General features: G+C 40.6%; 1 protein-coding gene across 4 annotated transcripts in view; it reads left to right on the top strand.

The window, feature by feature from the left end:
• CC2D2A (coiled-coil and C2 domain containing 2A) overlaps positions 1–9,389 on the top strand; it is a 124,027-nt gene extending 114,638 nt beyond the window's left edge. For 3 of the 4 annotated variants that reach the window (XM_065914092.1, XM_065914095.1, XM_065914096.1), the window contains 4 exons: positions 4,724–4,846; positions 6,337–6,395; positions 7,202–7,376; positions 8,921–9,388. In XM_065914092.1, the coding sequence (XP_065770164.1) occupies positions 4,724–4,846; positions 6,337–6,395; positions 7,202–7,376; positions 8,921–9,109 (546 nt within the window). In that variant the 3' untranslated portion in view covers positions 9,110–9,388. Of the gene's footprint in view, positions 1–4,723; positions 4,847–6,336; positions 6,396–7,201; positions 7,377–8,920 lie in introns of all 4 variants that reach the window. The other variant, XM_065914094.1, reaches the window with a different exon arrangement.
• Positions 9,390–12,119: the final 2,730 nt, after the last annotated feature.

Below are 12,119 nucleotides of genomic sequence, written 5' to 3'. Positions count from 1 at the left end.
TATTTTTTTAACAGATGTACTAATTTTAATAATATTTATGTACCAGAAAATTTGCATATATATGTATATGTGTGTGTATATATATATAAAATTGTTGCTGTTGAGTCGCTAAGTCACGTCCGACTCTGCGACCCCATGTACTGCAGCATGTCAGGCGCCTCTGTCCTCCACTGTCTCCTGGACTTTGCTCAAATTCACGTCCATTGAGTTGTACTGGACCTGGTGACTCAGACAGTAAAGAATCTGCTTGCAGTGTAGGAGACCCGGTTTTGATCTCTGGGTCGGGCAGATACCCTGGAGAAAGGCGCAGCAAACCCCTCAGTCTTCGTGCCTGGAGAATTCCATGGAACGAGGAGCCTGGCAAGCTAGAGTCCACGGGGCCGCAGAGAGTCAGCCATGACTGAGCAGCTATCACTTTCACCTTTCACACTCAATTAATTATTGAGTTGGTATTGGTAATTAAAGAAACAGTGTCAAGCAAAGGTACTCTATAAGGCACTGGTTAAAAACATGAGTTATTAGATCTCACTGCCTGAGTTTAAACTCCAATGTCAATGTTTACCAGTTGTGTATGCTTAGGAAAAGTTTCTTAATCTTCAACAGCATCAGTTTCTTCCCTGGTTAAATGAAGGTATTTACTAGTAAATACAAAGTAATTGTAAGAAGTAAATAAGACAATCAATACAAAGCAGCTAACATACAGTAGCCCCTGTGACTTTTTATAATCATCATCTACCTTAGTCATCTCTGAACTTAATGTCAGAAGAATCATTTGAACACGTATCCCCAATATATGTATTCTTATTTGTGAATTATGTACTTACTTATGTATTGATAAATTATTTACATTACACACACAGAGAAGAATTATATCTTTCTTAAAGAGAAATAATTAGAGGGTCTAATATTTCTTCCTGTGTCACTGTGATATGCACCCTACTTTGAAGACCTCTCTGGCCTATGGGTTACTATCAAAATTAGAGATAAGATACACGGAGCACCCAGCCAAGTACCTGTCTGCCATAGGTATTCAGCAAATGGTAACTATTATTAACTACAGGTGTGAAAAGCCAAGTGCAGCATCCCGTGTACATGTTACTATTTTTAATTAAAAGCATTAGGATAATCACAGATGATCTGCTAAGCTCCATCTACATGTAGAGAAGCACTCTAAGGTCATGTTAGTAGTCAGGCAGAGTCAGTGGGTACTGAAAAGCCTTTGAAGAATCCCGTTCTCTGTCAGAATTATTAGTTCTCAGAACAATTACCGTATGGCTGACCAATTCACATAAAGCCCAAGTGCTGTGAGCAGGAAAGAAGCCTTCCCTCCTCTTCTGTCAAAACGAAGGGCAGTGGCTCACGGTGCCGGCAGCGGCTGGGAGGAAACCTGCTCGAAGCCTCGGTCGCCCTCCAGAGAGGATCTGCCGAAGCTTCACTCTCTAGGTCCAGCCCTCTGAACCCTCAGCTGCCTCTGCTCCACCACCTCGTTACAGACTGCCAGCCTTTCTCCTCCTTCACGCCTTTGCCAAGAAGTCAGTCCTTTCCATCCATGTTTGTGTTTCCACTCCTGCTCCAACACTTGCCTCTGTTAAGTTTTCTCTTACCGTTCTCTATCGATAGGCTCGGAAGTCCAAAAGTCCTAAAATAGGCTATACCCTAAACTACCACTGCCCCTCCTTGTCTTCCTTCCAAAATTCTTTAAATTCTATTTATAGACCCTGCTTCCTCTTTCTCAGACTTCATTGCTATTGTTAAGTCGTCCGGTCGTGTCTGACTCTTTGAGACCCCATGGACCGCAGCACACCAGGCCTCCCTGTCCATCACCATCTCCCAGAGTTTGCCCAAGTTCATGTCCACTGCATCAGTGATGCCACCCAGCCATTTCATCCTGAGCCCTTTTCTCCTTCTCAGACTTTAATCCTTTCTAATCTAGTCCTCTTCCCTGATCAGTCTACAGAAATAAACTCTGAGAAGTACCATTGTCTTGCTAGTGGATAAATAAGTCCAATGGTTTACTCTCCTCACTCACCTCTTCATAGGGGGTGGGGGTGGGGGTGGAACAACTTGCCCAGGCTTGGTTTACTAGTAAAGGGCTATTGGTTTTTATTTCTCTGCAATACCTTCTCATGTTTCTGCCACTAACTCTTCTTTCCACACTTTGAAGTAGATTTTCCTGAAAATTCTATACTTAGATTTCTTGCAGAACACACTTATTAATTATAACTCTATCTAGTTATAATTCACTAGCCCAGGAATCTTTCCTAGCCCAATAAATCACTAGCCCAGAAAACCTGAATTTTCAACTGTTTGCTAAACAGCGAGGTGCTGATCAAAGTCTCAAACTCAGGACACCCATAACTCATTTTTCCTTTATCTCTGAAAACAGCCCCTCCACCTGGCCCTCTCACTTCTAAGGAGGTCAGTCACTCAGATTCAAACCCCATAATTGTCCCTCCCCTACTTCCTCCTACTTCAATCCTATTAACAGATATTAGTACCAAGTGATATAGATACCACCCCTTCTGTTTTCCAGGTCATGTCATTGTTATTTCATCCTGCATGACTATAAATAACCAACTAAATAATCTCTCTCCAGTTCAGCCCATGATTTAGTCCATTGACGCCTGGTTCTTTCCGAATGTTCAGCTTTCCTCATGCTCAGAAGGTACTGAAGGCACCTCACTGTATATAAATTTAAGAATAAACATCTCACCTTGGATCTAATCTGCCTTCAACTCTCTTCCCAGTGCTATTTCCGACGCCTTTTCTGCACTTCCCCTACCCTACAGCCAGACTGTAGTTCTTAAAAACCTTGCCCTCTTAAAACTACTTGCTCCTATCCCTGTCTAATCTCCAAAGAGCAAATAATATTCCTGTTAAAATAGGAGACAGATTTTCATTCCTCTGCTCAAAATACTCCAGTGACTTCTTGGCTCACTCCAAAGTCAAAGCCTCAACCTTTAAAACGGCCCACGAGGCTTCTACGATCTGACAGCTGCCTGGCCCCAGCATCTTCACTGATCTCTTTCTTGCTTCTGTGTGCTCATTCCTCTGAAGTCACTTTGTTCTCTTGGCTGTCCCTCAAATGCTCTTTGCATTTGCTATTTCCTCTGCATAGATGACCCTTCCCCTTACCAGACAGCTTCACTAATTCTTCCCTCACTTCATGTTCTTTCCAATGAAAACATCCGTGTGTGTGTGTGTCTGTGTGTGTGTGTGTGTGTGTGTGTAGTCAGTTATGTCCGTCCGACTCTGCGACCCTGTCCAGCGATTCTCCAGGCAAGAACATTGGAGGGGGTTGCCATTCCTGTCTCGCCTCCAATCTTACCTCTTACTGCATAGCTGTCTCTACAACCTGTCTAAGTTTAACTTGGTACAACACACTAAAAACCCACCCCCAAACTAAACGGCTTCAGACAGTCACTCTCATGGACCTGTGAGTCAGCGGGGATGGCTCTGCTGACAAGGCTGGGAGCGCCCTGCTTCAGAATGAGTTTTAATTCTGGGACTTGGGGCAGTGACAGTCGGCAGGGGCATGAGAGGGCGAGCAGGAACATGCAGGGCTTCTTGGGAGGCTGGGACACAGAACAGTGACACTGCTACCCCTCTCCACTCACCAGAAGTCAAGAGCCAAGGAAATGCATTTCTACCCTTTGAGTGGAGGGCTTCCTGGGTGGCTCACGCAGGATGTGCAGGCTCAGTCCCTGGGTCGGAAAGATCCCCTGGAGAAGGAAATGGCAACCCACTCCAGTATCATTGCCTGGAGAATCCCATGGACAGAGGAGCCTTGAGGGTTACAGTTCACGGGGTCACAAAAGAGTCGGGCACAACTTTGCGACTAAACAACGCCCAAGTGACAGGGCGAAGGCCGTGGGTACAGGCAGGGGCGCAGAGCTGGGGCCAGTGACAGCCTCGCCCACGTCACGCATCGTCTGATATCCCAGGTACGCGTTTGTCTGCACTGCTTCTCATTAGCTGCTACGTGCCAGTAGAAACTCTGTTTCATTTACGACTTTATCCACAACTGTGTTAGAACTAAGTGTAAGACACTTGACGATTATGGGACAAATTCACCACTCATGCACACAGTTACAGGCAGGTGGTTAGGGCTATCATACGCCAACTAGGAGCTGTGCCAGACGCTAATGACACAGCGGTGAGTGAGGCATGAGACAGAAGTCCTCAGGGAAACATCTCAGTCTAGTGAGACAAACAACGATCAATACGAACAGCAGTGATAAAATAGCTAACAGCTAGTGAGTACTCAGTATGTACCAGGCATTCTTCTAAAGAGGTATAAATAAATTAACTCACTTAATCTTATGAGGTAAGTACTATTATCCCACTTTTATAGAGGAGGTATGTTTCTAATCACCAGGAACGACCTTATTTCAGCAATCTACATTCAATAGTAAGGTGCACCTCGACTGCGGATGTACAAAAATGTAAAAAACTGGCCCATGGCTACTACATGATGCCACTGACTGTAAAACGCTTGTCAGTCTTAAGAATCAAAATATGAAAAAAAAAGAGAATCAAAATATGACAAAAAATGGGCAAGCTGTACGTTATCTTGCTGTGTCTCTCCTGCCTCTCTCTAAACACTCACACATGTACACAAATACATCTGCCATCATATACCCTAACCCTAACCCTAACCCTAACCCTAAACCCTAACCCTAACCCTAACCCATATACACTAATGTAGTCTTGTCTTTTTTAGATTTGGTTTAATATTCAACAATATGATTCCCCACTACGGATAAATTTTGACGTCAGCAAGCCCAAGCTGTGGAAATCTTTCTTTTCAAGAAGTCTTCCATATCCTGGCCTTTCCAGTGTTCAGGTATATATATATTTATATAACAATTAAATGTAGACAGACAGGTCTTCCCTGGTGGTTCAGATGGTAAAGAATCTGCTGGCAATGGAGGAGATGCGGGTTTGATCCCTGGTTTGGGAAGATCCCTGGAGAAGGAAACAGCAATCTACTCCAGTGTTCTTGCTTGGGGAACCCCACGGACAGAGAAGCCTGGCAGGCTACAGTCCATGGGGTCACAAAGAGTCAGACACGACTGGGCAACTGATACTTTCACTTTCAAATGCAGACAAAGACAGGGAGGGATTTGCCATCGTTATACTGGGTAGCCAGATATTTTTTGATCCTTAATTCCACTCCAAGGTATTTAGTCTAGGATAATACTTCATTTTCAAACTTAGCTAAGCCAAATTCCCAATAAGAAACAGACCATCATATGATGAACCACTATACACATACATAAAAGAATAAATTTGATAGAGCACTGTGATCTAAAAAAAAACAACCACAAAATATATTTCATTTAATTTTTCAGATGCTACAATGGTCTCAGTTCACTAAATTAATTTCATCACGTTTCATGTTGAAATATGAAATCAAAGTTCAGGGCGTGGTCCAGGAAGGACTCATTAATTTAGACGGTACTGGACATTAGTAGATTATAAATAGTAAGCCTGAGACTTACTAAAACTTTAAATTTGATAGCTATAGATATATACAAACTGTGTGTGTAATATAAAATGTATTTTTTTTGCTGTGGATCAAATCTTTCCAAAAGATGTTTTAAGAAAAATCACTTTAAGAGAAATTCTTCATGGATATCCACAAGGTAACATAAGAGTTTTCATAGGAAAAACTGTTTGCAGAAGCCTAAGGATTAGAAGGACAGAAGGGGTAAATTATGGTATACACTGAAATATTTTATAGTAGTTACACAAATGAATCAATATTCATGAATCTTAGCACACTGAAAGTATATATTTGCTATCTTCTCTAAATATCATGTTAAAGGGGAAAATGTGTTCACGGGATAAAATCACTACAGTTTAGAAAAATGAAAAGCAACACAACATATTGTTTAGGGATGTGTATATCTGTAGTTAAGTCATGAACACACTTCACTACTTTGCCTGTCTCCACTGACGACAACGTAAACGCCACAAGGGCAGGGATTCTGTTCATACGGGCTACATCCTCTTCACCTGTATAAGCGCCTGACACACAGCAGGTCTTCAATACATGCTGAATCAAAGAGTGCTGAAAAAACAAATTCAGATCATGGTTACTTCTGAGAGAGAAAGGGTAATAAAACTGAGAAAGAACTACACGGCACTCTAATTTATTTGTGAAGCTTTGCTTAAAAGTAGATCTTGGCTGCATTAGCATCTGTGATATTATCCTAACTCAATGAAGAGTTCATAATTTAAAAAAGATTTAGAGAAGGATGTACAGCTATTAAAATAAACTGCAATTGATTCCTAAAAATTTGTCAACTGTTTTTTTTTTTTCTTTTATAGCCAGAAGAGCTTATTTACCAGCGCACAGACAAGGTGGCTACAGCTGAACTACAAGACAGGTGACATGATAACCCGTAAATCCACATGCAATCTGTCACTAGGAGTGTTAATATCGAACTAAACAGTTCTCAGCCTGGATCAATGTGAACAGCAATTAAACTTTAATTCGTGTTTACAAAGTTCAGATGTGATCTGTAAATCCCGAGGCTCTGGCATCAGCATGGTGTGAGCCACAGAGCAGTGAAGTCTGGCACCGATAGCTAGTTCTCCAGAAACTTCCCCCCAGATTAGAGTTCACGGCATGCTACGCGTGAGTCCCATTCAGTAATCTCACAATCCTTGGCTTAAAGAGGCCCATTTTGTCCAGTCAGTGGTTCAGTGAACTTTAACTACTTTCTGAACCTAGCACATGGGATTAATAGAAGGCTGGTAAGGGCCTGTTTGAGTTCCATAATCCTTATCATGAACCCTGCAAAACAGAACTTTTATTTTCCCAGTTTCACAAGGTTCAGAGAGGTCCACGTACTTATCAGGGGTTTAAGGGGCTTCTGACCCCAGCCAGACCTCTCTAGTTTCAAAGCCTGTGTCCTTTCTGCTGTCTCAGGCCACGGGAAGAGGTGCATGTCAAAGTGTACAAGATCACAGTGAGCCTTTTCATGGTATTATTACCAAAAAACACCAATTTACTCTCAACTCCAAATTTAAAATAAAGCTGTGAGATCCTGAGAATAACTAATTCCTGGAAAAAAAAAGAAAAAGAATCTTGTTTATTCTAAAAGTTTCAAAATGCTATGTCTTGTACTTTTGTTTACAAGGGAAAAGTTAAGTCACCCCAAAAAAATGGAGCTTATTTTTTTATACACAGGATTGAAAAAATACTAAAAGAAAAAATCATGGACTGGCGGCCACGCCATCTGACTCGGTGGAACAGATACTGCACCTCCACGCTGCGTCACCTCTTGCCTCTGTTAGAAAGGAACCAAGACGACGTGGAGGACGACCACAGGGCAGAACTGCTCAAACAGCTAGGAGACTACAGGGTAAGCAGAACATTTCAAATTGGAAACTGCTCAGTACGATGGGCTTTGGAATCAAAACGCCTACGTTACCTCCCACACTATATAGATGAAGCAGCAGAGACTAAAAAAATGGGATTAAAAGTTCAAAGCTCAAGAATGAACCCACCATTAAATAGCAAAATGTCTCTATAAAATGGAAATATCACCATTTTTTTGGTAGGAGGATCCTGTGAAAAATATCTTTTATAAAATCACAAGAGTATTACATAAAATGAAAATATTTGGCTAAATCATGTTAGACTCAACTGAACATCAAGGTGAAGCCAACCATTCTTGAGCAGACTTTAAGGATATGATTTTATTCTGGTTGCTTTTTGTTGATAAAAAAAAAAATTCTCCTTACTAGGCAATATATGTTCTCTACTGTCAGCAGTGCCGTGTGCTCATACCCTACAGCCGGATACCAAAACCTAGAAAGCAGCGGCAAACTCAAACAGTAAGCCTCGCTGGTCAAACAGTATGAAATCAGGCTGAACATTTTAAATTCATTTCATTTCTGGCCGCACTGGGTCTCTCTTGCTGCACACGAGCTTTCTCTAGCTGCAGCAAACAAGGGCTACTCTCGCTGCAACGCACGGACTTCCCATCGCAGTGGTCTCTCTGGCTGTAGAGCGCAGGCTGTGGGCACGCGGGCTCAGTCGCTGTGGCACACGGGCATAGTTGCCCACAGCACGTGGAATCCTCCCAGACCAGGGACCAAACTCATGTCCTCTGCATTGGCTGGCGGATTTTTAACCACTGGACCACCAGGAAGGTCCCAAGTTGGACATTTAATTCTATTCAGTGACTAAAACTTACCCTTTAAACTTCTAAGGCTAGGTTTCAGCTGGGATGCTTTCAAGTAACAGAAAACTTATTTCAAACAAGCATGAGTATTAACAACCTATGGGCTTATTAGGGTAAAAATTAGGGGCAAGTAGCTATTGGGGCTACACCACATGTCTGCACGTCTTCCCACTCTGCCCTCCTCCATGTGATGGCATCATCCAGAGTGGTTTTCCTCATGGGAGCACTCACACATGAACACACATGGACTGGAATAGGTGTAGGACTCACAAATGGACATACATTGCTCTGAGCAGCAGAGGGCATCCATATGCCATTATTCCTTATAAGTTTCCTAGATTACATACCCTCTTTCCTATAGATCAACACTGAGGCCAGGGTAGAATGCATTAATCTACCCAAGGCTCCTGGTATTGCATGGGTTTCTTTCTATGCCAACTCGGGGCTATGAGGAAGAAGGAAGGGAACGGTGGAGGGTGGCTTGGTGACTAACAGGAATCTTAAACATAAATTCAGTATGTTAGCAATCAAAACACTTAGCCTCTCTCCATTTTTTGTAATGCTTATAGCTGAATAGAAAAACAGAGCTAAATAAATGACTTTAAGACCCAAAAGGAAGACTTCCTATTTAGAACCGCACATATTTAATTAGGGGGAAAATACAGTGAAAACTTCACATTCAGCAATGATTAAATGTTGGTGGTTTTGTTTTCCTGCAGTTCTCTGGATTCCCCCTTCACATGCCATACTCCGAGGTGAAGCCTTTGATTGAAGCTGTGTACAGCACTGGAGTACATAATATTGACGCTCCTAATGTTGAATTTGCTTTAGCTGTGTATGTCCACCCGTACCCCAAAAATGTTTTGTCTGTCTGGATCTATGTTGCCTCCCTTATACGCAACAGATAATACTTCCCTGTATGTTTTATATCATGTAAAATTTATAATTAAGAGAATAATTTTTTAAGTGCTCTTGATCTGTCAGAGGAAAGAAAATACTTGCAAATAATTAAATAAAATTATCATAATTTTCAAAATGTGCAAATTTTATTTAGTTTTTCTGCCTTGTCTCTGCCACTCTGACCCTAAATTCAACTGTGACAGCTCAGAGTTCCTATGATCTTTATTGCTCTATGCTTTTGCACCTGCTCACCTTCTACTGAGAATGATCTTCTTCTTTGCCAGTAAGATAGCCTGTGCTCTTAGATAGAACTAATACTGTTACAATAGCCATACTACCCAAAGCAATCTATATATTTAAGGTGCTCACTATCAAATTACCCTTGACAGTTTTCACAGAACTGGAACAAAAAATCCTAAAATTAATATGAAACCTCAAAACATCCAGGATTGCCAAAGTAATCCTGAGGACAGAAACAAAGGATTAGCAGCCCTCCCAGACTTCAGACAACACTGGAAAACTACAGTAATCAAAACAGGATAGTACTGGCACAAAACCACATAAAAAGATAAACAGAACAGCATAAAGCCCAGAAATAAACCCACAGACCTATGGACAATTGATCTTCAACAAAGAAGGCCAGGATATACAATGGAGAAAGACAGTCCCTTCAGCAAGTGGTGCTGGGAAAGCTGGTTAGCAGCATGGAAGTCAATGAATTTTGCACACATACTCACACCATAAACAAAAATAAACTCAAAATGGCTTAAAGACTCAATCTAAGACATGACACCATAAAACTCCTATAAGAAAACAAGGTAAAACAGTCTCTGATTTAAATCATAGCAATTTTTTTCTTAGATCAGTTGCCCAAGATAAAAGAAATAAAAAATAAACAAATAATCAAACTTATAAGATTTTGCACAACAAAGGAAACCATTAACAAAACAAAAAGACATTTTTGGACTGTGGACATTTTTGGACTATGGACTGGAGGAAAACACTTGCAAATGGCATAAACGACAAGGGCTTAATTTCTAAAATCTACAAAATAGCTCATACAGCTCAATATCAAAAAACCAATCTACTAAAAAACTGGGCCAAAGACCTAAAATAAGGCATGTCTTCAAAGAAGACATACAGATGACAAACAAGCACATGATGAGATGCTCAATATCACTAGTGGTAAGAAAAATGTAAATCAAAATTACAATGAGGGATTATCTCACACAGGTCAGAATGGCCATCATCAAAAAGCCAATAAATTAATGCTGGAGAGAGTGTGGAGAAAACGGAAGCCTCCTACACTGTGAGATACAAATTGGTGAAGCTACTATAGAGGGTCTTAAAAAAAAAAAAGTAAAAGTAAAATTACCATATAATCCAGCAATCCCCAGAAGAGATGAAAACTCTAATTTGAAAAGACACATGCCCACTTATGTTCACAGCAGCAGTATTCACAATAGCCATGACATGGCAACAGCCTAAACATCCACCAACATATGAATGGACAAAAAAGACGTGGTCCATACACACAACGGACTATTACTCAGTCATAGAAAAGGATGAAATGTTGCCATCTGTGGCAACATGGATACACCTTGAGAGTATCATATTAAGTGAGTCAAAGAAAGACAAATATCACTTATATGTAGAATCTAAAAATAAAACAAATGAACTTATTTACAGAAACCAAACTTACGGTTACAAGAGGGGAAGGGAGAGAGGGATAAATTAGGAATTCAAGATTAACAGATACACCCTACTATATATAAAACAGATGAAGAACAAAGACCTACCGTACAGCACAAAGAACTATGTTATCTTGTAGAAACCTAAAATATACTATTCATCTGAAATTAATACTGTAAATCAATTATACTTCAATTTAAGAAAAAGAGGTATCCAGGGAGGGTAATTATGTCATACAGCACTCAGGATAGAGCCCTCAAATTGGGATTTAGTGCTCTAAGAACAGACAGGAGACTTTACTTCACCTCTACACCATGCATGGATACAATGAGATGTCTGTCATAACAAACCAGAAAAAGTCTCCATGAGACACCAGATCTGCCAAAATCTTGACTCTGGACTTCCCAGCCTCTGGAAGTGTCAGGAATACATGTTATTTAAGCCACCCAGCTTATGGCATTCTGTTTTAACAGCCCAAATCAACTAAGCAAGCCGGGTAATATTAAAAGAAACTAAATGTATGTACCGACATTGAAAGTGGTACACAAAATATAAACATGTAAAACAGGATTTCTCAACAGAGGCACTATTGACTTTGCTTTCTTCTATGCAATCTTTCTTCTATGCTTTCTTCTCTGCAATCACCCTGTTTTTTCAGTCTTTTAAACTTCTTGAGGCTTTCAACAGCTAAGTCAAATATCTCTCTTGGCAAATGACACATTGCACTTGAAAATATGTGGGTTATTTTAAAATATCTTTTGATACTGATTTCTAAAGTGAGAAGACTCCTTATGATTTCAAAATCTTTAAGACCATGAAATTTTTGCTCCTTGTTTTCATCCCTAGGTATGTTCCATGATCTCCTGGTTCATAGCCTATGGGAACTTGAATAGAATTTGTATCCTGCTGTTGTGTGAAAACTATTTAAATCTTAATTATGTTGAATTGGTTCATAGTGCTTTTCAGGTCTACCATTATTGTTCTACTTTTCTATCTAATCGTTCTATTCATTTTGGGGAGTTTGATACTGAAAATCCAACTAAAAATCTTAATTTATCTACTTTAAAAATAATTGTTACAGCGGAGCTATATGCAATTTTGTCCCATATTTTCCAATTCAGTTCAGTTCAGTTGCTCAGTTGTGTCCGACTCTTTCCAACCCCATGGACTGCAGCACGCCAGGCCTTGTCCATCACCAACTCTCGGAGTTTACTCAAACTCATGTCCATTGAGTCGGTGATGCCATCCAACCATCTCATCCTCTGTCATCCCCTTCTCCTCCTGCCCTCAATCTTTCCCAGCATCAGGGTCTTTTCTTGAAGATGT

This window comes from Muntiacus reevesi, chromosome 22, assembly GCF_963930625.1.
Source record: "Muntiacus reevesi chromosome 22, mMunRee1.1, whole genome shotgun sequence".
Lineage (NCBI taxonomy): Eukaryota > Metazoa > Chordata > Mammalia > Artiodactyla > Cervidae > Muntiacus > Muntiacus reevesi.
Note: the sequence above shows the minus strand (reverse complement) of the source record. Positions and strands in the feature narration are given on the sequence as shown.